The sequence below is a fragment of the Thamnophis sirtalis genome, unplaced genomic scaffold (genome assembly GCF_051295495.1).
Source record: "Thamnophis sirtalis isolate CommonGarterSnake01/CBP01778 unplaced genomic scaffold, rThaSir2_p1.2 scaffold_13, whole genome shotgun sequence".
Taxonomy (NCBI): domain Eukaryota; kingdom Metazoa; phylum Chordata; class Lepidosauria; order Squamata; family Natricidae; genus Thamnophis; species Thamnophis sirtalis.
In genome coordinates, this window is record NW_028261393.1 from 3,313,306 (window position 1) to 3,339,546 (window position 26,241).

General features: G+C 45.6%; 1 protein-coding gene across 1 annotated transcript in view; it reads left to right on the plus strand.

Annotated features, from left to right (window-relative positions):
- The window catches only part of MEIS3 (Meis homeobox 3), a 49,435-nt gene extending 38,877 nt beyond the window's left edge, over window positions 1-10,558 (plus strand). Inside the window, 5 exon segments of the mRNA XM_087727260.1 lie at window positions 3,825-3,901; window positions 5,445-5,503; window positions 6,596-6,682; window positions 8,983-9,065; window positions 9,847-10,558. Of these exon segments, the coding sequence (XP_087583386.1) occupies window positions 3,825-3,901; window positions 5,445-5,503; window positions 6,596-6,682; window positions 8,983-9,032 (273 nt within the window). The 3' untranslated portion in view covers window positions 9,033-9,065; window positions 9,847-10,558.
- The last annotated feature ends 15,683 nt before the right edge of the window (window positions 10,559-26,241 follow it).

Genomic DNA, 26,241 nt, shown 5'->3' on the forward strand with positions numbered 1-26,241 from the left:
TATCTCTTTCTCTTCTACCTACCTACCTATCTACCATCTATCTCTCATCTAATCTTTCTACCTACCTTCATCCACAGTATATTCAGCCGGCCAGCCATCTTACTAATTCTCCTCAATTTGGCAGCCTTCTCCAATCTCGGTTACTCTCTGGGTGATAGGAGCCCTCCCCCCCCCTCCACCTCCCCCCAAACGGTTGTGACATAGATGGAGGTGAGCAAGTCGTTCAGCCAAGAGCGAAAGGACGCTGGGCTGACAGGAAGCTACACCCTCCCTCCCTGCAGGAGCGGAGCCCATCAGCCATCAACCCCGCAGGCCCAAATCATTTAGGCAGCTGGTCTTCCTTCCCCGGGAGTCCCAGCATCCGAACAGGGCAGGATAAACTCTGAACTCTTAAATTAACCAGCTTCCTTTAGGGAGAAAATTCGCCATGGCTAAAATGGATAAGAGCAACTGATGTTGCATTTCTAGTTTTGGATTATTATTATTTTTGTTTACTTTATTGTCATTGCATCTCGTACAACGAAATGAAAGGCCATCTTCAGTGTACATTATACATAAAAATAAATAAAACAAAAGCCCACATCCTTCACATTCTATACAATTGAATTAAAAACCCCTGATATTGTATTAATATTGCACCATACAGTAGAATTCAATGTAGTTCCTGCCCTGGGATAGAAGCTGTTTTTCCGTCTCTTTGTCCTTGTTTTTATTGCCCTGTACCAGTGGTGGGTTTCAAAAATTGTTGGAACCTATTCTGTGGGTGTGGCCTCCTTTGTGGGAGTGGCTTGCCACCCATGTGACCAGATGGGAGTGGCTTGCTGCCCATGTGACCGGATGGGAGTGGCTTGCCGCCCATGTGACCGGATATGAAATTATGAATTAATACTTAGGTTGGTCCAAGTAGCTATTCAGAAGTTAGTGGTTAGAAGCAATCGTAAAGCAAGATATGGAATTAAAACCAGAAATATTTTGTTGGCTATTTGAAAGGGAGTATAATATATATTTAATTTTACACATGTTAGCAGCTGCTGGAATTGTGTTTGCACAACAGTGGAAAAAAAGAGATATATAAATGAATAAATATTACAATGTGCAGGAATAAATACATTGACAATTAAAATCAAGAAGGCTTTGAATACTTTTTCACGTGGGATTGGTTTTAGCAATTGCCAACTAACGGAAACAGAAATTAGAAATCCAAAAGCATGAAAGAAAACACCAATTGTGTAAGGAAAGGTCCCTAAAATGTATAAGGAAATATTACTAGATCATTATTAATGCATAGATAACTCTGGGACATTACACACCCACCAGGTGTGGGTGTGGCCTGCTTTCCAGGTCCACTGGTGGAACCTCTTCTAACCGGTTCGGTAGATTTGACGAAGCGGTTCTACCGAATAGGTGCGAACTGGTAGGAACCCACCTCTGCCCTGTACCGTCTGCCAGGTGGTAATAGTTCCAAAATAAAGGGTGCCCAGGATGAGATGGATCTTTAGGACTGTTTTGAACTTTCTTAAGGCAGCAGGACTATGGAACGAGCTACCCCCAGATATCCCGTGACCTGTCAAAACCGCAGAGGACAAAATCGCGATCGACGAAAGCGCGCATGTGACGTCATCACAGCGCGACGAAAAAAATTAAAAATTGAAATAAAATTAAAATTAAAGCAAGCCGATTCACATAAAGGTAAGGGTTAGGTTTAGGGTTAGGGTTAGGGTTAGGTTAAGGGTTAGGGTTAGGTTTAGAGCGTTAGGGTTACGTTTAGCGTTAGGTTAAGGGTTAGCGTTAGGTTTAGCGTTACGTTAACGGTTAGGTTTAGGGTTAGGTTTGGGGGGGGTTAGGGTAAGGTTTTCGCTTTATTTTTACATTTTTCGATCACAGCGCGATGTTTTCGTCGCGCTGTGATGACGTCAAATGCGCGCTTTCGTCGAGCGCGATTTTGTCCTCCGCGGTTTTGTGGTGGAACCAGATATCCGGACCCTACCCACTCTCATGGCCTTCCATAAAGCTATCAAAACCTGGCTTTTCCGGCAGGCCTGGGGCTGTTGACCTCTGGATTGAGGTCCAGCCCCGCTTAGACTGGGTGCATGTTGTGTTTTTTTTTTCCAATTTGTTATGTCTTATCTGTTTTAACCCTTTTTAATGGTTCTAATTTCTTATTTCTGTAAGCCGCCCGGAGTCCTCCAGGATTGGGTGGCCTATAAATTCAATAAATGGAAATGGAAATAAAGCTCTTCCAAAGAGGGGAGAGGACAATCAAGGATCCTCTGGGCAATGATGTTGACCTTCTGGAGCGCTGTCCTATCTCCCTGTCTAGAGTGGCAGTCCCGATGTTTGCAGCAGGCCAAACACGGACAGTAGTTGATGTCCATTGGTGGACAACCCCATTTCCAAGGGGAAGCCCCAGCTGGATTGGAAACTCGAGGGGAGATGAAGGCCAAGGTATCCAAAAACCTAAGAGGGGGTAATGATCCAAGACTTGGAATCCGTCCCCCGGCTGGTGCCCCACTCCTGGTGACCTCTGAGGTCCGGGAGGACCTTTGCTCATCCATCACCTGGTTGTCAGATGGAGAGGGGTGTTAGGGAGGTCTGGCTGTGACCTCTGAGCCCAGACTGGCTCATCCATCATCTGAGCTGGCAACTGAAAGGCTGAGCGGGGAGGGAAGGAGAGGAAGCCAGGATGGGGTCCACCTCCTCCAGTCAAGGAGTAAGAAGTCATTTCCCTTCTCCTTCTCCCTCTCCCCCTCTTAGTCTTCTTCCTCCTCCTCTTTCTCCTTCTCCTTCTCTTCCTCCTCTTTTTTTTCTCTCTCTCTTTCTTTCTCCTCTTTCTCCTCTTCCTGCTCCTTTTTCTCTTTCTTCTTCCTCCTCCTTTCTCTTTCTTCTCCTTTCTCCTTCTCTTCTTTCTCTCTTTCTCTCTCTTTGTTTCTTTTTCCTCCTTCTCTTCTTCCTCTCTTCCTGTCTTTCTTTCTTTCTCCTCTTTCTCCTCCTCTTCCTGCTCCTTTTTCTCTTTCTTCCTCCTCTTTTCCCTTTCTCCTCCTCTTCTTCCTATCTCTTTCTCTGTTTCTTTCTCCTCCTCCTGTTTCTCTTCTTCATTCTCTTCATTCTCTTTCTTCTTCTTCTTCTTCTTCTTCTTCTTCTTCTTCTTCTTCTTCTTCTTCTTCGTCTTCGTCTTCGTCTTCGTCTTCTTCTCCTTCTCCTTCTTCCTCTTCCTCCTCCTCTTCTCTCTCTCTCTCTCTCTTCTCCTCCTCTTGTTTCTCCCCTCCCCTTCTTCTCTCTTTTTCTGCTGCACAAGAACTGAAAGAGTTGGGGGCCCATCATTCTCTTTCCAAGACACGCCTCTCTGCAGGGCTGTTGTGTCTTCCCCATACATGATATCCCACATTCCTCAGGAGACAAGGCAAGCAACACAGAATGAAGGAAGAGGAGAGGAATTATTATTATTATTATTATTATTATTATTATTATTATTATTATTATTATTATTATTACATGGTTATTATTGCGTGGTGAGATTCACAGCCTTTGGGGCTGGTTGGTAGCTCAACAGCTTGAGTCCTAACCAAGGACCTAGGAACTGTTAAGGTAACGTCGGAGGATATAAGCTTTTCCAAGTAGGGCAGTTTATTATTATTATTATTATTATTATTATTATTATTATTATTATTATTATTTTGCTGTAGCTTAAAAAAAGAGTCGTAATAATATAAACATTCATGTTTGAAAACAGAACTTTTTGGCCTTGGGTTCCGAAACCCAGGGAGCAAAGAGAGTTGGCTCAACGTTTCGGAGAACACCTTGTCTTCTCTCTTCTCTCTGTGCAGCATCCTTATCCCTCGGAAGAACAGAAGAAACAGTTAGCCCAGGACACCGGACTGACAATTCTGCAAGTCAATAACTGGTAAGGATTAGAAAGGGAGAAGAGAAGACATAGGAAATCTTCCTTCGGCTGAATCTGCGTCTCATCTGCCCCAACCAGTTGTAAAATTCCCTTGGTCCTGGGGAGGAGATCCTTCCTGTGGCCCCACTCAGCAAGACCTGTTGAAAGTATAGGTGGCTGTGGAATTCTGGGAACATGATGACTGGGGAATTCTGGGAGTCGAAGTCCACACATCTCCAAGTTGCCCAAGGTTGCAGAGACTGGTGAGGACAGCAGAAAAAGATTATTGGCAGCTCACCTCAGTGGTGAGGACAGCAGAAAATATTATTGTTCTATCCCAGACATGGCAGATAAGCGATGCTTGAGCAAGGTCTGTCCATAGGATTGCCTGGGATGCTAAACATCCTCTTCACTACCCGTTCCCCTTGTGGGAGGGGGCTTTGTGGTACCCGAAGCAGAAATCCAGATTCAGTCACAGTTTGGTTTCATACAGTATCAACCTTGTGAACTCTCAAGCTTCCTGACTGTAGAACAAGAAGCAATGAGTGGACACTAATCAAGGAGAGAAGCAACCTAGAACTAAGGAGAAATTTCCTGACAGTGAGAACAACTAATCAGTGGAACAACTTGCCTCTAGAAGTTGTGAATGCTCCAACACTGGAGGTTTTTAAGAAGAGATTGGATAACCATTTGTGTGAAGTGGTGTAGGGTTTCCTGCCTGAGCAGGAGGTTGGACTAGAAGACCTCCAAGGTCCCTTCCAACTCTGTTGTTCTAGTCTATTCTGTCCTGTCCTGTCCTATCCTAGATTCATTTCTATTCTATTCTATTCTTTTTTCTTTTCTTTTCTTTTCTTTCTATTCTGTTCTATTCTGTATTCTATTCTATATTCTTTTCTATTCTATTCTTTTCATTTTGTTTCTTTTTTCTTTTCTTTTCTATTCTATATTCTATATTCTATATTCTATATTCTATATTCTATATTCTATATTCTATATTCTATATTCTATATTCTATATTCTATATTCTATATTCTATATTCTATATTCTATATTCTATATTCTATATTCTATATTCTATATTCTATTCTGTTCCATTCTATTCTGTTCCATTCTATTCTATTCTCTATTCTATTCTCTATTCTATTCTATTCTATATTCTATATTCTATATTCTATACTATTCTATTTTCTTTTTTCTTTTCTTTTCTATTCTATTTTGTTCTGTTGTATTCTATATTCTATTCTATATTCTTTCCTTTTCTATTCTATATTCTTTTCTGTTCTATTCTCTATTGTGTTCTATTCTATATTCTTTTCTTTTCTATTCTACATTCTATTCTATTCTACATTCTTTTCTATTCTATTCTATATTCTATTCTATTCTATATTCTATTCTATTCTATATTCTTTTCTATTCTATTCTATTCCTCTCTCTGCTATACATTCAAGATGGACAAGGATTAATATTTACATGCCTTTATATGTTAGGGTGTAGGTATACACACAGCTTTCAACAGTGAGAACAATTAACTAGTGGAACATCCCTGTCCCTATATCTCCTGCAGGTTTATTAATGCCCGAAGGCGCATCGTTCAACCTATGATCGACCAATCAAATCGCACAGGTAGGAGGGATTCCATTCTACTAAGAATCTGCGGAAAGGGGTCACTCTATATATTGATTCCCCAGGATGCCCCTTTCCCACTCTATACCCTCCAGCCACTTTCAGAAGGCCAAAGGGGGCCAAGCAGGTTGTAATGCCTTATTTTTAAATTTTATTTCTTTCAAGATGGCAATAACACTCCTTCCTCCTTCTTGCCCACCACCCCACAACAACAACCCTGTGAAGCAGGTTGGACTGAGAGAAGTACTGGCCCAAAGTTACCCAGCTGGCTTTCACATCTAAGGTGGGGCTAGAACTCCCTGTCTCCTGGTGATTGGCCCAAAGTCACCCAGCCAGCTTTCATGCCTAAGGAGGGACTAGAACTCTCAGTCTCCTGGTGATTGGCCCAAAGTCACCCAGCCAGCTTTCATGCCTAAGGCGGGACCAGAATTCCCAATCTCTGGTGATTGGCCCAAAGTCATCCAACCGGCTTTCATGCTGAGGAGGGACTAAAACAGAGGTGGTATTCAGCTGGTTCTGACCAGTTCTGGAGAACCGGTAGTGGAAATTTTGAGTAGTTCGGAGAACAGGCAAATACCACCTCTGGCTGGCCCTGCCCCCATCTATTCTCTGCCTCCCGAGTCCCAGCTGATTGGGAGATAATGGGGATTTTGCAGTAACCTTCTGCTACCACGCCCACCAAGCTACACCAAGCCCACCAAGCCACATCCACAGAACCAGTAGTAAAAAATTTTGAATCTCACCACTGGACTAGAACTCCCTGTCTCCTTGTGATTGGCCCAGGTGCATCCAGCTGGCTTTCACACCCGAGGTGGGATTAGAACTCCCAGTCTCTTAGTGATTAGCCCAAAGTCACGCAGCCAACTTTTCATGCCTAAGGTGGGACTAGAACTCGCTGACACCTGGTTTCTAGCTTGGTGCCTTAACCACCAGGCCAAAGTGGCTGATTTGGAGAACAGCTTCCAAACAGGGGGCTGTTGGATGGCCCCCATGCCTTCTGTTTTAAATGCCTGCAGAAATCGGATACCCTTAAAAGTAGGGGATGCATCTACCTGTTGTCTTTCCTCTGTAACGTTTCTCTCTTCCAAGCAGGTCAAGGTACGCCGTATAGTCCTGACGGGCAGCAAATGGGAGGCTATGTAATGGATGGGCAACAGCGCATGACAATTCATCCCCCAGGTGAGTCAGAATTGCACACCTCTTCGAGAAAGTTATCCTGGGTAGCCCAATCTAGTCTCAGCATTCCAAATATCATCCAGAATTAAATCAGAGTGCAAGGCACAGCTTTCCTCAAAGTTCCAATTTAATAAGAGAGACATGTTGGTACAAACTGTGGAAAACCCGAAGATGATAGCTTCCTGGGGTTCCCACCCAGTTGAAAGTTCATGATCTTGTCCCCACACCCACAAGTCCATCACGTGGCCCAATCTTCCACTGCCACACTGGCATTTCCACCCAGAGGTGGGTTCCTACCAGTTCTCACCAGTTCGGTAGAACCAGTTCGTCAAATCTACCGAAGAAGAGGTTCCACCAGAAAGCAGGCCACACCTACAGAAGAGGTTCCAAAAATTTTGGAAACCCACCACTCTCTCTCTCTCTCTCTCTCACACACACACACACACACAAACACACACACAGGCAGACAGACAGACAGACAGACTCACACAGAGAGAGAAAGAGAAAGAGAAAGAGAAAGAAAGGAAGAAATAAATAAAGAAAGAAAGAAAAAAGCATTCTAAACTATACCTTATAACCTTCCAAATGGGATAATAATAATATAAGAATGGCAAAGAAAAAGAATAATTATGTGAATGTATATCTATAATCTGCATGTAAGAGAACAAATGACAGTAAAAATATATAGCATAATATAGGTAAATAATATCTGGTCATAAGTAGCTAAGTTTAAATAAATAAAGAAATGCACATAAAAACGGATAACGAATAAGGAGATTACGAACGCAAGATAGAAATGTATAGAAGGGAAAACACTAACTGCAAAGAAACCGATTCGGAACTGCTGTATGATATACGATGGAACCTCTTGTTCCTATGTTGTTTTTAAGTTATGTGTTTGTTTTTGTTAATGTGCTTACGTGTTTAAAATTAAAAAAAAATTAAAAAAGAAAAGAAAAAAGAAAGAAAAAGTGAGAGAGATGAAAGAAAAAAAAGAAAAAAGGGACAGAGAGACAAAAGGAAGGAGAGAGAGAGAGAGAGAGAGAGAGAGAGAGAGAGAGAGAGAGAGAGAGAGAGAGAGAGAGAGAGAATGAACACATGGCCGGCAAGCCACTCCCACCAGGTCACATGGCCAGCAAGCCACTCCCACAAAGGAGGCCACACCCACAGAGTAGGTTCAATTTTTTTTTGAAACCCACCACTGTTTCCACCCTTCTAGTTCCGGTCAGGTGCAGAGGTGTGGAGACAAAGGACGACCTTGGGCTTCTAGAAAGGAATGCTTTATTTTGACAACAACACATTCTACAAGTCTACTCCTTACTATTCCCCCTCCCCAATTACCCCACTAATGAAACAGTATTAGTAAAATGAGAGAGAGTGTGGCAGGCCAAAGATCCTAAAAAGAATATGACCGCAGGCCTAAAATCTGGTTTTCCAGAATTCCAGAAGGAATATCCTTGGTGGGGGGCTTTGCATTAAGAGCCGAGGTGGCGCAGTGGTTAGGGTGCAGTACTGCAGGCCACTTCAGCTGACTGTTATCTGCAGTTCAGCGGTTCTAATCTCACCGGCTCAAGGTTGACTCAGCCTTCCATCCTTCCGAGGTGGGTGAAATGAGGACCCAGACTGTGGGGGCGATAAACTGACTCTGTAAACCGCTTAGAGAGGGCTGAAAGCCCTATGAAGCGGTATATAAGTCTAACTGCTATTGCTATTGCTATTGTGAAAAAGAGGGGGCAGTGGAGGGTCTCACCTGTCCGGTAGGAAGAAGCAGGACCATACTTAAGTTGCAGATAAGAAGATTTGCTGCTCAGGCCTATCCACAAGAATCCAGCCAACTAACGTTCAACGCTAAATTGGCACCAGATAAGAGACAGCAGAATTCCAAAAAGATTGAACTTAAGACCGTTTGTGGGTGTTGTGGCCTGCCAATGGCCAGTGGAGCTGGCAGCAGATTCGGACAGTGAGGAGGTTGGGGAGGAACCTGGGCCAGTCCTGGAGTCTGGGGAAGGCTGGGATGAGGGCTCTGTGTCGGAGGCAGAGAGGGGGCCAGGGACGTCTGACAGTTATCAGCTGCCTTCGGAATCAGACATCAGTGAGGCAGAAGAACAGCTGGAGCCTGTTCCCAGTGTGTCCAAAACAGAGCTCTTGTCCGAGCCTTCCCCAGCCTCCAGGACTGGCCCATGCTCCTCCCCAACCTCCCCACTGTTTGACTCTGATGCTGGCTCTGCGGACGGGCCACAACGGGTGCCAGAGTCATCATCCACCGGAAGGTTTTAATCTTCTCTTTTCTCCTCTTCCTCTAGGACCAATGGGAATGACGATGGGTATGGAGGGACAGTGGCACTACATGTGAAAGTCTGAACTCTCCGTTGACATCAGAAGGGAAGTGAGTATCGCGGAGGCCCCAGTCTCTTCTAAAAGAACAGCAGGAGGAGCAATGGGTCAATTCGCCATGGCCAACTCGCCGAGGGACAATTTAACAGTTCAATTTAGTTCTTTCATATAAATTAAAAACGATTTCCATTTTCGTTTCGTCCCTCTCTTTTGTATCCTTTCTTGAATGTGCCTCCTCCACCATTTCTTTGATCTTAGGGTAACTCTTGTCCTTCGGAGAGTTGTCCTGTGGGGAGTTGACTGTGGTGACTTGGCCAATGTGAGTTGTCCCTTGGCGGGTTGTCCATGGCAAGTTGGCCATGAATCTTTGCCATGAAGTTTGGCAAGTTTATCATTGAGTGTGTTGCTCAAATCCAAAGAAGGATTTGAGTCAGAAAAAAATCACTTCAGTTTAGGGTTTGTTCTTCTCAGTCAACCAAAGAAGCTTTGTCCCACAATTGTCTTCCCACAAGTTCTCAACCTTGAGAACTTTAAGTGTGGACTTCAACTCCCAGAATTCCTCAGGCTGGCTGGCTGAGGAATTCTGGGAGTTGAAGTCCACACTTCTTAAAGTTCCCAACTTTGGGTCGCATTGCTCTAGAGTGGACATCCTATTCTCCAACAAGGCCACCAAGGTAGCAGAAAGCTCTCCAAGGGACAGGAGGCAGGGGAGAACCCCCAGGCCTATTTTACCATCAACCAAGCAAGGAAATCTCTTCTCCCCACAACCTGGAAACATTCCAGAAGAACTTCATGGCCTCCTCCTCCTTCTTCTTCTTCTGTGGTTCTTGCAGGACTCCAGTTCTAGGCTTGGTGACCTTGGAGAAGACACTTCCTGGTTTACAGGCACAGGATTCACGGAGCATCTGGATCTTGGCGTGCCCTTTCCTTGGACTTCCCCTGCACTTGACCAGAATGTCCTCCCTCCCCACGGCACACGTCGGCTCTCTGCACTGCCACACCGCCCTCTCCTCCAGGAGTCAACGTGCATGGACCCCCGTGGCCCATGCTTCTCCTTCCACACCTCCCTCTTTCCTTTACTCCGTTTCCCCGAAGGAGGAAGTCTCCCGGCTACACGTCCCTCAGACTTCAAGGGTTCCAAAATGGTCAAGGTTTAGACCCCAGATGGTGGAGTGTGACAAGCAAGTCCTCCCAACATAAGAAGAATGGACAGATGGACAGCACTAGTCAACTCTGGAAGAGAACTAAGGGGCAGGGGGAGAAGCAAAAAGGATTAATTGTTAAGTTGTTGGTGTCTCTCTCTCCCTCCCTCTCTCTCTCTCTCTTTCCTCCCCCCCCCACAGAAAATATACATGAGTCTGTACCCCCCTCTCTTCCCTCCACCTGGGAGATTGCTGTTGGCCACATTGGCCATGTCCATTCATCTTTTCAAACAAGACAAAAATTCCCAAAGGTTGTGTTTGAGGTTGTTGTTTTTCTTCATTTCTGTCCTTCCTTCCTTCCTTCCTTCCTTCCTTCCTTCCTTCCTTCCTTCCTTCCTTCCTTCCGTCCGTCCTTCCTTCCGTCCGTCCGTCAGTCCTTCCTTCCATCCTTCCTTCCTTCCTTTCTTTCTTCCTTCCGTCTGTCCTTCCTTCTTTCCTTCCGTCCTTCCTTCCTTCCTTTCTTCCTTTCTTCCTTCCTTCTGTCCTTCCATCCATCCATCCATCCTTCCTTCCTTCCATCCATGGGGTTTCCAATGCTTACTTAATGTAAGATTTTTTAGGAACATTTTATTCACTTATTGTTCTCCATAAAATGGAGGACGACTCGTGGAAACACACACACACACACACACACACACCAGTGGGTTCGGTGGGTGGAAGCTTTCAGATTCGGGTTTTCCACATATGTGCCAACATGTCTCTCTTAATAAATTGGAACTTAGAGCAACACTTTGCCTTGGACTCTGGTTTAATTTTGGATGATATTTGGAACGCTGACATTAACCCGAATCTGAAAGCTTCCCAGTTTTCCAGTTGAAAGTTCAAGATCTTGCCCCCATACCCTTAAGTCCATCCCATGGTCCAATCTTCCACTGCCACGCTGGCAGCTTCCACCCATCCAGTTCCGGTCAGGTGCAGAGATGCAGATACAAAGGATAACCTTGGGCTTTTAGAAAGGAATGTTTTATTTTGACAACAACACAATTCTACTCCTTACTATTCCCCCTCCCAATTACCCCACTAATGAAACAGCATCGTAAAATAATAGAGAGTGTGGCAGGCCAAAGATCCTAGAAGGAATATGACTGCAGGCCTGACAGGCAGCCTCTCCTCAGAAGGAATATTACAGGCCTGACAGGCAGCCTCTCCTCAGAAGGAATATGACTACAGGCCTGACAGGCAGCCTCTCCTCAGAAGGAATATGACTGCAGGCCTGACAGGCAGCCTCTCCTCAGAAGGAATATGACTGCAGGCCTGACAGGCAGCCTCTCCTCAGAAGGAATATGACTGCAGGCCTGACAGACAGCCTCTCCTCAGAAGGAATATGACTACAGGCCTGACAGACAGCCTCTCCTCAGAAGGAATATGACTACAGGCCTGACAGACAGCCTCTCCTCAGAAGGAATATGACTACAGGCCTGACAGGCAGCCTCTCCTCAGAAGGAATATGACTGCAGGCCTGACAGGCAGCCTCTCCTCAGAAGGAATATGACTACAGGCCTGACACAAGCGTTATCTATGGTTCAGTTGGATGGCGATCCTAAAAACTATGACCAACAATGTTTGGTAGGGACAGGATGTTCATTCCCAGTTCCTGGAGGTGACCCAATCACCAGATGGTCTACCCAGACAAGAGAGTTCAAAAAGCCAATGTTACAAACTCATCAAATCATGAGATTGGAGGGGGTCTGGGAGGTCCTACTCCCCCCCCCGCCCAGGGCAGGTATTCTTCAAACCATCCCAGATTATCCCAACACAAACGATGGCTTCATACTTCTCATACTTCTCAGGAAAGTCCTCCTTATTTCACGTCGGAATCTCTCTCGCTCTCAAAAGCTTCCACCCAAAGTTCTTGAGAACTTTGGAGAAGAAATCCACTCCCTCCTTCTCCGTGGCACCGTTTCGTCTAGGTCTCAAAGCCCATCGTGGATTTTGTGGGCTTAGCACCACGGAGATAAATGTCCTTGCAATTTTTTCCCACTGACGGTATTGGTTCTTATTCAATGCGATGTTAGAACATTTGCTTCAGTGGAAACGCTTACGACAGTCTTGCATTGGCTGGGGGAATTCTGGGAGTTGAGACCCACACCTTGTTCTGACGTAGGCTTCCTGAGAAAGCATAAACCACAATCGCAGTCCCCCAAACCCTCTTTTATTTAGACGGCTGTGAATTATGGTCATTCACAGCCCACAGGCAGAGGGGGGTTCCTACCAGTTCGCACCTATTCGGTAGAACCGGTTCGTCAAATCTACCGAATCGGTTAGAGGAGGTTCCACCAGTGGACCCGGAAAGCAGGCCACACCTACAGAAGAGGTTCCCAAAATTTTTTGAAACCCACCACTGCCACATACGGACACACACACACACACACACACACACACAGAGAGACAGGCAGACTGACACAGAGAGAGAGAGAGAAAGAAAGGAAGAAATAAAGAAAGAAAGAAAGAAAAAAGAAAGAAAAAGAGTGAGAGAGAGATGAAAGAAAAAATAAAAAAGGGACAGAGAGACAAAAGGAAGGAAAGAGAGACAGAGACAGAGAGAGAAAGAGAAAGAAAGAAAGAAAGAAAGAAAGAAAGAAAGAAAACACATGGCAGGCAAGCCACTCCCACAAAGGAGGCCACACCCACCGAGTAGGTTCCAATCACCAGGCGACAGGGAGCTCTAGTCCTGCTTTAGCCATGAAAGCCAGCTAGGTGACAGAGCCAATCACCAGGCGACAGGGAGCTCTAGTCCTGCTTTAGCCATGAAAGCCAGCTAGGTGACTTAGAGCCAATCACCAGGCGACAGGGAGCTCTAGTCCTGCTTTAGCCATGAAAGCCAGCTAAGTAACTTTGGGCCAATCACCAGGAGATTCTGAATTATGGTCCTACCTTGGGCACGAAAACCATCTGGATGGATGCCTTTTGCCAGTCCCTAGGAACCTGGGAGTTCTAGTTCTGCCTTAGGCATGAGGGTCAGTTGGGCCAGTCAATCTCTCTCAGCCCAGCCCAGCCCCATCTCACACGGTTATTGTTGGGAAAGTTGGCGGAGAAAGGAGTATTAGGTATGACCGCTACCTTGGGTTATTCATAAAAATAATAATAAATGTAACGAAGCAGGTGGCATGGCAAGAATCCATGCCTGGTCTTTGGATTCCTGGTACTCCGGCGCACGCATGGACGTTCTGATTTGGGCATTGGCTGCTGGAAAGGTTCACCATTGCTGCCCTCTACCATTTCAGACAAACGCTTATCCAACCCTCCAGTGATGGAGAACCCCCCCAACTTCTGGAGGCAACTTCTGTTCCACTGGTGAATTGATCTCCCTGCCAGGAAATTCCTCCTCAGTTCTAAGTTGCTTCTCTCCTTGATTAGTTTTCATCCGTTGCTTCTTGTTCTACATTCAGGTGCCTTGGAGAATAGCTTGACTCCCTCTTCTTTGTGGCAGCCCCTGAGATATCGGAAGACTGCTATCCTGTCTCCCCTGGTCCTTCTTCTCATCAAACTAGACATACCCAGTTCCTGCAACCGTTCTTCCTATAATGTTTATTTCTGGTCTCAATTGTAGTGGTAAGTCGAACAGTAGCAGAGTAACAACGTTGGAAGGGACCTTGGAGGTCTTCTAGTCCTACCCCCCCCCCCTGCACAAGCAAGAAGCCTCATACCATTTCAGACAAACGCCCATCCAATCTCTTCTTAAAAGCCTCCAGGGATAGCCCCCCCCACCCCACAACTTCTGGAGGGAAGCCGCTCCATCGATTAAATGTTCTAGGATTATAGAATAAGATAATCACAGAGTCGGGAGGGACCTTGGAGGCCTTCTAGTCCAACCCCTACTCTAGTAGGGAGACCCTAGACCATTTCAGACCAATGGTTCTCCAACCTCTTCTTAAAAACCTCCAGTGATGGAGGACCCACGATTTCTGGAGGCAACTTCTGTTCCACTGATTTATTGTTCTCACTGTCAGGAAATTCGTCCTCAGTTCTAAGTTGCTTCTCTCCTTGATTAGTTTCCACCCATTGCTTCTTGTTCTGCCCTCTGGTGCCTTGGAGAATAGCTTGACTCCCTCTTCTTTGGGGCAACCCCTGAGATATCGGAAGACTGCTATCATGTCTCCCCTAGTCCTTCTTTTCATTAAACTAGACATTCCCAGTTTCTGCAATTGTTCTTTATTATGTCTCGGCTGTTGCCCCAATAAGCTGCGCTGAGCAGAGCGGCGGTGAATTAAAGAGGGACCAGAACACGAGACCATCCCACAAACTTGGTTGCCATGACAGGCGGTTAGTGGGCGAGCTTTCTAAACATTATTTTTTAAACACTATTCCATACATCCACGGTAGAGATCTCCGCTGGAGGATGCCCAGTTTATTCCCAGTGGTCCTCGACTTACAACCGTTTATTTGTGGTTCAAACCCCCTTTCCTTTTCTTTTTCCTTTCCATTCCTTTTGATTTCCTTCCTTCCTTTTTCTGCTTTCCTTTCCTTTAATTCTTTATTTCCTCTTTCCCTTCCCTCTTTTCTTTTCCTTCTTTCCTTTTTTCTTTCTCTACTTTCCTTTCCTTCCACATCCCTTCCATTCTTTTCTTTTTCTTCCTTCCATTCATCCTTTTTTATTCTCCTTTCTTTTTCCTTTCCTTTTTTCCTCCCCTTTCTGCTTCCCCTTCTCTGTTCTTTCTCTTCTCTTTTCCTTCCTTCCTTTTTATCTTTCCTTTCTCCTTTCCTTTCCCTCCCCTTCCTTCTCTTTCTTTTCCTTTTTTCCCCTTCCTTCCTTCCATCTGTCCTTTTTAATTTTTATTTTCCTTTCTTTTCTTCTCCTTCCCTTCCTTTTTTCCCCTTCCCCTTGTACTTCCCCTTCTCCATTCTTCTTCTCTTCTTCTTTCTTTCTTTTTCTTTCTTTCTTTCTTTCTTCCTTCCTTTTTATCTTTCCGCCCGTCCTTTTTAATTTTTATTTTCCTTTCTTTTCCTTCCTTCCTTTTTATCTTTCCTTTCTCCTTTCCTTTTTCCTCTCCTTTCCTTCCCCTTCCCCTTCTTTCTCTTTCCTTTCCTTTTTGCCCCTTCCTTCCATCCGTCCTTTTTAATTTTTATTTTCCTTTCTTTTCTTTTCCTTCCCTTCCTTTTTTCCCTTCCCCTTCCCCGTTCTTCTCTTCTCCTCTTCTTCTTTCTTTCTTCCTTCCTTCCTTTTTATCTTTCCATCTGTCCTTTTTAATTTTTATTTTCCTTTCTTTTCCTTCCTTCCTTTTTATCTTTCCTTTCTCCTTTCCTTTTTCCTCTCCTTTCCTTCCCCTTCCCCTTCCTTCTCTTTCCTTTCCTTTTTTCCCCTTCCTTCCATCCGTCCTTTTTAATTTTTATTTTCCTTTCTTTTCTTTTCCTTCCCTTCCTTTTTTCCCTTCCCCTTCCCCTTCTCCGTTCTTCTCTTCTCCTCTTCTTCTTTCTTTCTTCCTTCCTTTTTATCTTTCCGCCTGTCCTTTTTAATTTTTATTTTCCTTTCTTTTCTTTTCCTTCTTTTTTTCCTTCCCCTTCCCCTTCTCCATTCTCCTCTTCCCCTCTTCTTCGTCCTTCCTTCCTTCCTTTTTTCCTTTCCCTAGCTTCCCTCATTTCCTTCTCTTTCCCCCTTTCCCTTCTGCTTCTCTTTTTCCTTCTAATTCTCTTTTCCCTGCCAACCTTCCTGGCCCCCATCACCTCTCCCACGGGCCCCTGCCCACCAGCGCCTGGCCCATGTCCCCTGCTCTTCCCGGGCTCCGCTCTCCCTCGTCCAGGGACCGACGGCAACCCAACCAACCATTCCAGGTTCCTGGTTCAGGCCTCCTAATTTACAGGGCCACCGCACCCCCTTGTCGTCAGCCTGATTCATACCAGCAGGCCATGTTGTCGGTGTTGTGCCTGCGTGCGTTTGTGCGTGGGGGTTGGGGGTGGGAGGGCGCAGAGGGGGCAGGGGGAGAAATGATGGATGGGCCATGCCAGAGAGGTAGAATTAGGTGTCGAAGACCCTAGCTCTCCAGAAGAGAAAAGAGGAAGGGGTAGGGAAGGGGGGGCAACGAGGAATCATAATAAAGTCATTTATCACTGAGCTGCGCTCACCAGTCAAGCCAGCAATCCCGGGGGAGGCAGGAAGAGGGAGAAAAGAGGGGAAGGGGGGAGAGAGAAAGCTGGTTTGCATGCATGTTTTCCAAGCTGCTGGTTTTTAAGAAATACTCATGATGTGAGGTTGCAGTGAAAGGGGAGTGTGTATGTGTGTGTTTCCTTCTTCGGTTGCGGAGAACGGGTGAAAGAATGTTATCAAAGGCAAAACTGGATGGAGGGGGAGGGGGAAAGCAACATGGCTCCCTGGGGCGGTGTTTCTCTGGCAACTTTGAGACGTGTGGACTTCAACTCCCAGAATTCCCCAGCCAGCGTTCCCACACATCTTAAAGTGCACTAGCATGCTGGCAGGGGAAGTCTGGGAGTCGAAGTCCACCTGTCGTATCATCCCCCAGCATGCTGGCAGGGGAATTCTAGGAGTCGAAGTCCACTTGTCTTACCGTCCACTGGGATGCTGGCAGGGGAATTCTGGGAGTTGAAGTCCACTTGTCTTACTATCCACTGAGATGCTGGCTGGGGAATTCTGGGAGTTGAAGTCCACCTGTCTTATCAGCCACCGGCATGCTGGCTGGGGAATTCTGGGAGTTGAAGTCCACCTGTCTTATCAGCCACCGGCATGCTGGCAGGGGAATTCTGGGAGTTGAAGTCCACTTGTCTTACTATCCACTGGGATGCTGGCTAGGGAATTCTGGGAGTTGAAGTCCACCTGTCTTATCAGCCACCAGCATGCTGGCTGGGGAATTCTGGGAGTCGAACTCTTACAGTTCCCAAGGTGGAGACACTCTGGGTTTGAACCTCTCAACTTCCACAATCCACCCCATCCGATATATCTGTGGGTTGGAGAAATGCTGAGCTTTCCTGTCCGTCCGTCCGTCCACCTTTCGCTCATCCTACATGGATGCTAGAAGTGAAACTGCTGCTTTGCACCCGCGGAACGCCCCTCCCCATGAGCCTGAGTCAAGGGGGAGATCGTGCAGGATTTGGGAGCACCTGGTGTGGCACCAGGTCGGCTTCGAAGGGGCTGTCAGGAGCAACCTTACGGGGGTCTTGCTTTCTCCCCACCTAGGAAGCCTGCTCATGATCTCCCTTTATGACGTCCATGGGCCATAAAGGAAGGAAGGCCGCTGTATAAACAATAGCAGTTAGACTTATATACCGCTTCATAGGGCTTTCAGCCCTCTCTAAGCGGTTTACAGAGTCGGCATATCGCCCCCAACAACAATCCGGGTCCTCATTTCACCCACCTCGGAAGGATGGAAGGCTGAGTCAACCTTGAGCCGGTGAGATTAGAACCGCTGAACTGCAGATAACAGTCAGCTGAAGTGGCCTGCAGTACTGCACCCTAATCACTGCGCCACCTCGGCTCAACAATGAAACTGGCAGAAACAGGAGTGACCCACCTGGCCCTCTCGCTTTGCTTAAAAATCAAGAGCGCTTTCTGACAATATTTACAACCCTGATTAAGAAGCGTAAGCAAAGCAGGGTCTTGGGTTACAGCCCCTTCCCCTGATGGTACCCAAAACAAAGCCTGGAAACTCCACAGGTCTTTAAACCCACCCACCTCTCTCTCGTCCCAAATCTGCAATCGGAGCTCTTTCACCTCTGCTCTCCTTGCAGTGACAGAATCAAAAGGTGTGTGTGTGTGTTTGTGTGTGTGTGTTGTGTGTGTTTTGGGGAGGGGTGTGTGTGTATGTGGGGAGAGGGGGGGTCCATGCATGCTTACAGTTATTACTGTAACACACTCTACATGGGGCTGCCCTTGAAGAGTGTTCGAAGACTCCAGTTAGTCCACAACGCAGCCGCACGAGCAATTGTGGGTGCACCCAGGTACACCCACGTCACACCTATCCTCCGCGAGCTGCACTGGCTACCCATTAGTCTCTGGACCCGCTTCAAGGTGCTGGTCGTCACCTATAAAGCCCTACATGGCATCGGACCTGGGTACCTGAGAGACCGCCTCCTGCCGATTACCTCCCATAGACCGATTAGATCTCACAGGTTAGGTTTCCTCCTGATTCCATCTGCCAGCCAATGTCGGCTGGCGACTCCCCGGGGGAGAGCCTTCTCTGTTGCAGCTCCAGCCCTCTGGAACGAGCTCCCCGTGGAGATCCGGACCCTTACTACCCTCCCGGCCTTCCGCAAAGCCACCAAGTCCTGGCTACTCCAGCAGGCCGGGGGGCTTGTGAAATATCCAGCCCCACGGAAACTGTGAATGTTGTGTATTTCAAAGTGTTGTTTTGTTTATTTATCCCCTTCCCTTGTTTATTGTAAGCCGCCCGGAGTCCTTCGGGAGTGGGCGGCATACAAAACCAATAAACTCAAACTCAAACTCAATTCCTGGCTAACTTTGGTTCATGGAAATGCTTTCCCCCCGCTTCCGTGGTCGAGTTTTGCATTTTTCCGAAGTGCAAAAGCTGAGAAATTCTCATTTGTCTCTCGTTGGGTTCTTCCTAAAGAAACCCCCTTTTCGGACTTCTGCAGCGATGACCGACAGGCAGGAAAGGTCAAAAAAGTCAAGATGGCGGCTACACGTACTTCGGGGCTGGGTGAAGAGGAAGGATAGCTATTCCTGCTGAATCCAAGCTTGGTGGCTGGGGAATTCGGGGAGTTGAAGCCCACATGCCTGAAAGTTCACAAGCATGCTTTCTGGGGGATTCTGGGAATTGAAGTCCACCCATCTTAAAGCACATAGTCTGTTGACCAGGGAATTCTGGGAGTTGAAGCCCACGTATCTTAAAAGTTTGCTAGCGTGCTTTTGGGGGAATTCTGGAAGTCACAATCCACCCATCTTAAAGCTGGAACCCTGCTGACCAGGGAATTCTGGGAGTTGAAGTCCACCCGTCTTAAAGTTCACTAGCATGATAGCTGGGGAACTCTGGGAGTTGAAGTCCACATAGCTTAAAAGTTTGCTAGCGTGCTTTCGGGGGAATTCTGGGAGTTGAAGTCCACAAGTCTTAAAGTTGCCAAGTTTGGGAACCACTGATGTAATGGTATACATGTGGTTATTGATATGAAAATTAAAAAAAAATAAACGTTAAATAAAGCTGGAAGCAGATGGGCGATGGGCACTCCGGCCTCCTCCTGCCAAGCCCTCCCCGGGTCTCCGGGAAGAAGGCTGAAAAGCACAAGGCTTGTGGCCCGCTTTGGTTCAATTGCAGGCTAATGAAGGGTCATTAATCATCCAATTATACACCTGTCAGGAGGGGAACAATAGTGCCGAGCCGAGGAAGGCTGGGGGCATCGGAGCTGGAGCTGGCGGGGGGGGGGGAGCCCCTCGGCAGAACAAATCCAGGGGAGACAATGGGACACAAAGAAAGTGATGACCCCCCCCCCCCCCCGGAGCAGGCAGAAGGCAAACCCAGAGGTTGGGTGGGGGGTGGCTGGGGGGAGGGGGAATTCAGCTTGGGGAGGGAGTGTTGTCCTGGGGGTGAGGTGGGGGAGAAACAGGCAGTCCGCCGTTACACACCCGGTCAACGTTTGCCGGTTAAAGAACAACTCAAGAAAGAAGGAACCGTCCTAAACCCAGATTGATGTCCGTCATTCCAGCCTACGCCAAACTAGGAATCTAAGTCATGCAGGGCAATATATGGTTGTAAAGTGAGAGCAACAGAATCCTGCATGTCTGAATGTGCTCCCCCTACCCCTCACCTTTTATCTTTGTGAAAAATAGGGAAGGTCTTGGCTGAGTCGCTTTTTCACATTACCTTTCTCCCCCCACACTCATGTTTCTTTTATCTGTTCTGTTGCTTTGAATCACAGCTCTTCCTCCCATTTCTCAGCATGACCAATGGCCAACCTTTTGGGACCTGTGGACTTCAACTGCCAGGATTCTCGAGCCAGCCATGTTGGCTCATGAATTCTGGGAGTTGAAGTCCACAGGCCATAAAGAGGCCATTGTTCCTCATCCCTCACTAGACAGACTCAAGAATGACCGTTAGATTGTTAGGGGCCTCTACAAGGCTGGGGCTCCACGAAGCTAGGAAGATGGCCATACCCATTGATCAAAGCATCAACCCTTCAGCCATGGATGGTTGTGACATCCCCCTCCCCAAACCCAGCTGGGGTTTTTTTGACCCCACTTGCAGATACCTTCAGGACAGATGCATTTTCAACCCCTTTTTATTGGATGAGCTCCATCTGCCCAGATTCTCAGAAGTTCAAGAAATCCACCATTGACCACTCAACAATCAAGTTCTTCACGCATGTCCTTCTGGTGTCCTTCTTGAGCATCTGCTTCATCTACTGTATCTTGATGGGATTGGAGCACTCTTTGATGGAGAGGAGACGTCACATGGGTGCCTGATGGGAGATGAACACCCTGGTAGGACCGGGATTGTTGAACTTGGCAAGGCACATTAATCTCTAATCTCTTCTTGGGAAAGGAGAACCTGGCCATCATGAGCCAGGTTTAGATTACTGAGAAGTGCTCTGCTCTGGGCTGCCCTTGAAGAGTATCCTAACTTTCACCTGGGGCAACTTGACATGAAGCAAATAGTATCCTTACTTGTGATTGACAATTCAGAAACAGTTTCCACTTTGGTCTGAAGCTGCTGAGAACGTCGTATTTTGAAAAGAACAAGACAGAAGGCCGTCCATTTCCAACTTTTCCTTCCCCTCTTTAGATGTTCTTGGACTCCATCCGCCAAAAGTCTGAATGACCCTGGCTGATGGACATGGTTGGTGGAGAACAAAATAGAAGCTGGAGGACCATAAATTTCACAGGGAGGGAGGGGGGAGAGAGAGAGATGACACAGAGAGAGAGATGATAGAGGTGGGTGGGTGGATGGATGGATGGATGGATGGATGGATGGATGGAGAGAGAGAGAGAGAGAGATGAGAGGGATGATAGATAGATAGAAGAGAGAGGTGATAGATAGATATGAGAGATGATTATAGATATGAGAGATGATAGATAGGTAGGTAGGTAGGTAGGTAGGTAGGTAGGTAGGTAGGTAGATTAATAGATAGATATGAGAGATGAATGGATGGGTAGATATATGATATATGATAGATAGATAGATAGATAGATAGAGAGAGAGAGAGAGAGAGAGAGAGAGAGAGAGATAGATAGATAGATAGATAGATAGAGATAGATAGATAGATAGATAGATAGATAGATAGATAGATAGATAGATAGATAGATAGAAGAGAGAGGCGATAGATATGAGAGATGATAGATAGATGGTGGAGATAGATAGATAGATAGATAGATAGATAGATAGATAGATAGATAGATAGATAGATAGATAGATAGATAGATAGATAGATAGATAGATAGATAGATAGAAGAGAGAGGCGATAGATATGAGAGAGGATAGATAGATGGTGGAGATAGATAGATAGATAGATAGATAGATAGATAGATAGATAGATAGATAGATAGATAGATAGATAGATAGATAGATAGATAGATAGATAGATAGATAGAAGAGAGAGGCGATAGATATGAGAGAGGATAGATAGATGGTGGAGATAGATAGATAGATAGATAGATAGATAGATAGATAGATAGATAGATAGATAGATAGATAGATAGATAGATAGATAGATAGATAGATAGATAGATAGATAGATAGATAGAAGAGAGAGGCGATAGATATGAGAGAGGATAGATAGATGGTGGAGATAGATAGATAGATAGATAGATAGATAGATAGATAGATAGATAGATAGATAGATAGATAGATAGATAGATAGACATGCATATGTGTGACAGAGGGAGAGATATGATAGATAAATAAAAATATAGTTCAATTTATTTTCCAATTTATTATGGAAAAACAATAATGCCTCAGCAACACTTTAAACCCTTTGCAGAGGTTTTTAGCTTTTTTCTTCTTATTCTCTGTTATAACAACTGAGCTTATACTGCCACCTAGTGGTCCTTCTGTCTCACTTTTAATGTTGAAAATTATTACTTTTAAGTCGTTGGACCCTGCATACAAATAGTCAGAAGGCAGTTATTATTTTCCAGTTTGCTTTTTTTTTCTTTTTCTTTTTGCCACCAGTGAGTTTTGTGCATCCATCCATTATGTTCCTTCATTTTGACTGCTTGTGCCTTTTTTTCCCCCTTCACAGCAAATTTGTTCGGGCTAGAATTTCTCAAACTTGGGGACCTTAAGATGGGTGGACTTCAATTCCCAGAATTCCCCAGCAAGCCAAGCTGGTTGGATTTTAAGATGGGTGGAGTTCATGTTAGAAATCCAGGATATATAAAGCACCACACAGAACAAATAGAGTACAGTCACCATGTGCCTTACTGCTCAACTATATTGCAACTATGTTATAAACAGGAAACTCTACTCAGAACAAAAGAGCATAGAGTATATATACCAATAGATCCAAACTTATAAACACTGCCATCTACTGGCTAAATATTACCGTAGTTGTTGCATAGAAATATATTCCATATGTAAATACAACAACGGATAGAGTGGATGGAGGGAGGAGTAGAAGGAAAGATAGGAAGGAGAGGAGAAAGGAGAGGAATAGGAGAAAGGGAAAGGCAGAGGAAGAATGGGAGGGAATGTAAGAGTAGGAAAGAGGGGAGGAATGGGAAGAAGAGGGGAAGGGTAAAGGGGAGGAAGGGGAAGGAGAGAAGGGAAAGAAGAGGAGGAAGGAAGGAAGGAGAGAAGAAAGAGAAGAAAGGGGGTAGGAAGGAGGGAGGGAAGGAGGGAGGGAAGCAAGGAGGGAAGGAAGGAGGGAAGGAAGGAGAGAAGGAGAGAAGAAAGGAGGGAAGGAAGGAGGGAAGGAAGGAGAGAAGGAGAGAAGAAAGGAGGGAAGGAATGAGGGAATGTAGGAGAGAAGAAAGGGGGGAAGGAAGGAGGAAAGGAAGGGGGAAAGGAAGAAGGAGAGAAGAAAGGAGGGAAGGAAGGAAAGAAGGAGGGAAGGAAGGAGGGAAGGAGAGAAGGAGGGAAGGGGGAAGGAGGGAGGGAAGGAAGGAGGGAAGGAAGGAGAGTAGGAGAGAAGAAACGAGGGAAGGAAAGAGGGAGGGAGGGAAGAAGAAATAGGACCGTTGTAAGATAAGATGGATCTATGGGATGTTAAGAAAGCAATCTTCAAGTATATTGTCAACTGTAGGGAAAAATTGTTATAAAAACATATTATTAATAACAGTTATGAGATCATATAATTGTGAATGTATATATGAAATTGATAAAATAAAATAAAAAATTTAAAAAAGAAATATATTCCAACAATGGAATAACTTGACTACTGTAATGCGGTCTACATGGGGCTGCCCCTGAAAAGTGTTCGGAGACTACAATTAGTCCAGAATGCAGCCGCGCGAGCAATACTGTGTGTACCAAGATACACCCACATTACACCTATCCTCCGCGAGCTGCACTGGCTCCCTATCGGTCTCCGAGCGCGATTCAAGGTGCTGGTCATTACCTTTAAAGCCCTACATGGCCCAGGACCCGGATATCTGCGAGACCGTCTTCTGCCGCATACCTCCCAACGGCCGATAAGATCGCACAGGGTGGGCCTTCTCCAGGTGCCGTCAGCCAGACAATGTCGGCTGGGGGCTCCCCGGGCGTGGGCCTTCTCTGTAGCTTCTCCAACCCTATGGAATGAGCTACCCCCAGAGATCCGGACCCTACCCACTCTCATGACCTTCCAAAAGGCTATTAAAACCTGGCTATTCCGGCAGGCCTGGGGCTGTTGACCTCTTGACCGAGGTCCAGCCCCGATTAGACTGGGTGCATGATGTAGTTTTCTTTTAATCTGTTTTCCTCCGTTTGTTTTTAACTCTTCACTTTTTAAACTTTATTTTCTGGAGTCCTTCGGGATTGGGCGGCCTATAAATTTTATTAAATCAATCAATCAATCAATGAATTCCATCACTTCAACTCCCAGCTTGCTGGCTGGACTTCAAGATGGGTGGACTTCAACTCCCAGAATCCCCCAGACAGCTTGGAATTCTGGGAGTTGAAGTCCACCCACCTTAAAGTCCCCAAGTTTGAGAAATACTGGCTGAGTGTAGTAGAGAACATTTTTGGTGGCTTTCAGAAAATTGTCAGCACTTGTGTAAACTCTCTTATTATGGAAATTTCACAGTATTTTTTTTAACTTCCTTCGAAATATCAGCCCCAGAGGGTGGGGGAAAAGGCCAAAGGAACATCAAGGCAAAAAAAACATGGTGCTGAAGTTTATTTTTCAGTTCCATTGAGTCCATCGGGGAAAAAAATGTCATCAGGCCTCATCCGAAAACTATATTTAAACCATTTTGAAGGGTGCATAATGCTATATTCTGAAGTTCCCATCGCAAAACATCCGATGCCTAGGAGCTAATATACGTACACAGGGAGTCCTCGACTTATGACCATTCATTTAGCGACAAGTCAAAGTTACAACGGTATTGATTAAAAAAGCGACTTACAATTTCCCTTCCCTAGGGTCCCATGAGCAAACGATTAGGCCGCTTGGCAACTGGCATGGACTTACGACTGGTGCACTATCCTTGGATGATGTGGTGCCAGCTGGCGCGCAAGAAGAAAGTTAATGGAAGAAGCCGGATTTGCTGAAAGGCCGTAGACATTAATTTAACAAGCGTGGCGCAGAAAAATAAATAAAAAGGATAGTAAAATCGAACATGATTCACTTAACAACCCACGTCGCCTAACAATGGAAATTCTGGTCCCGGTTTATCGTAAGTCGAGGACTACCGGAAAATGGCAGAGGATTTTACCCACAGAGGCACTAATTGAAAAGGAAAAAAAAAAAGGAGAAGAAAATCAGAAATTTATCTTGGAACACCATCTCGTCTGTTCGGTTCTTCCTTCCAAAATTAATTGTAGTCATAAAGCTTTTCGGATTTGTTTGTTTGTTTTTTTCCCCCTGGAGGAGATTCATGCAAGCTTTTTAAAAGCAACATACTTGGTTTTGTTTTTTTTTTAAAAAAAACTCTTTTAGTAGTTTGCAGAACAAAAGGCAAGAGAATGCAACGGTTTATGGCAATCTGTACACCCACCCACACACACACACAATGCACGCAGAAAACAATTTTGTTTTTGTTTTTAAATGGGAAACGTTTAGAAAGAGCCAGAAAATTAGAAAAGAAAGAAAGAAAGAAAGAAGAAAGAAGGAAAGAAAGAAAGAAAGAAGGAAGGAAGGAAGGAAGGAAGGAAGGAAGAAAGAAAGAAAGAAAGAAAGAAAGAAAGAAAGAAAGAAAGAAAGAAAGAAAGAAAGAAAGAAAGAAAGAAAGAACTGTAAAAGGGGTTTTCTTCCTTCTTCTTTTTTTTTGTCCCTGGGAATGCTAAACCAAAAACTCTACAAAGTTTCATCCATAATAAGGTCTTTTCTGTCAAACAGAATAAGGTCTTTAAAATACTGCCTGGATCCCCATCCCTTTAACGGAAGAACAGAGTTGGAAGGGACCTTGGAGGTCTTCTAGTCCAACACACACAAACACCCTTGCTCAGGCAGGAAACACCTATCCCTGTGATTGCAAACCTTTGTGGCACTCAGTACCCTAACTCTGCACGCATTTTCAGGCTGTTTTGAGGGCCATTTTCATGCTGGTTTTTTTGGCTGTTTCCAGGCCTGTTTCTGGCTCGAAAACACCCTAAAAACACCCCAAAATAACCTGAAAATGCCCCCCCCCCAAAATGATCTGATTTTTGGGCTGTTTTCAGGCCATTTTCTGGCACTCCAGCGCCCGTGAAGAGCAGCTGGTTACGGCGTGCGTGCCGAGAGGACTCTGCGTGCCACGGGTTCCCCATCACAGACCTCCCCCCATTTCAGACCACCGGTATTTCCCCCCCTTGCTGTTTCACGTTTCCAACGACCTTCCCTCTACCCTCAGCTTCCTCGCCGCTCTAGAATATCGTTCCCAGAATTTGCGTCGAGAAGAAAAAAGCGGGTGGGAGTTTGGGAAGATGAAAATAAATATTGTCCCCCAGATTCTTAAAAAAAAAAAAACACCCAAACCCACGTTGTTTGGAAAGTGGTTGGAAAATGAAA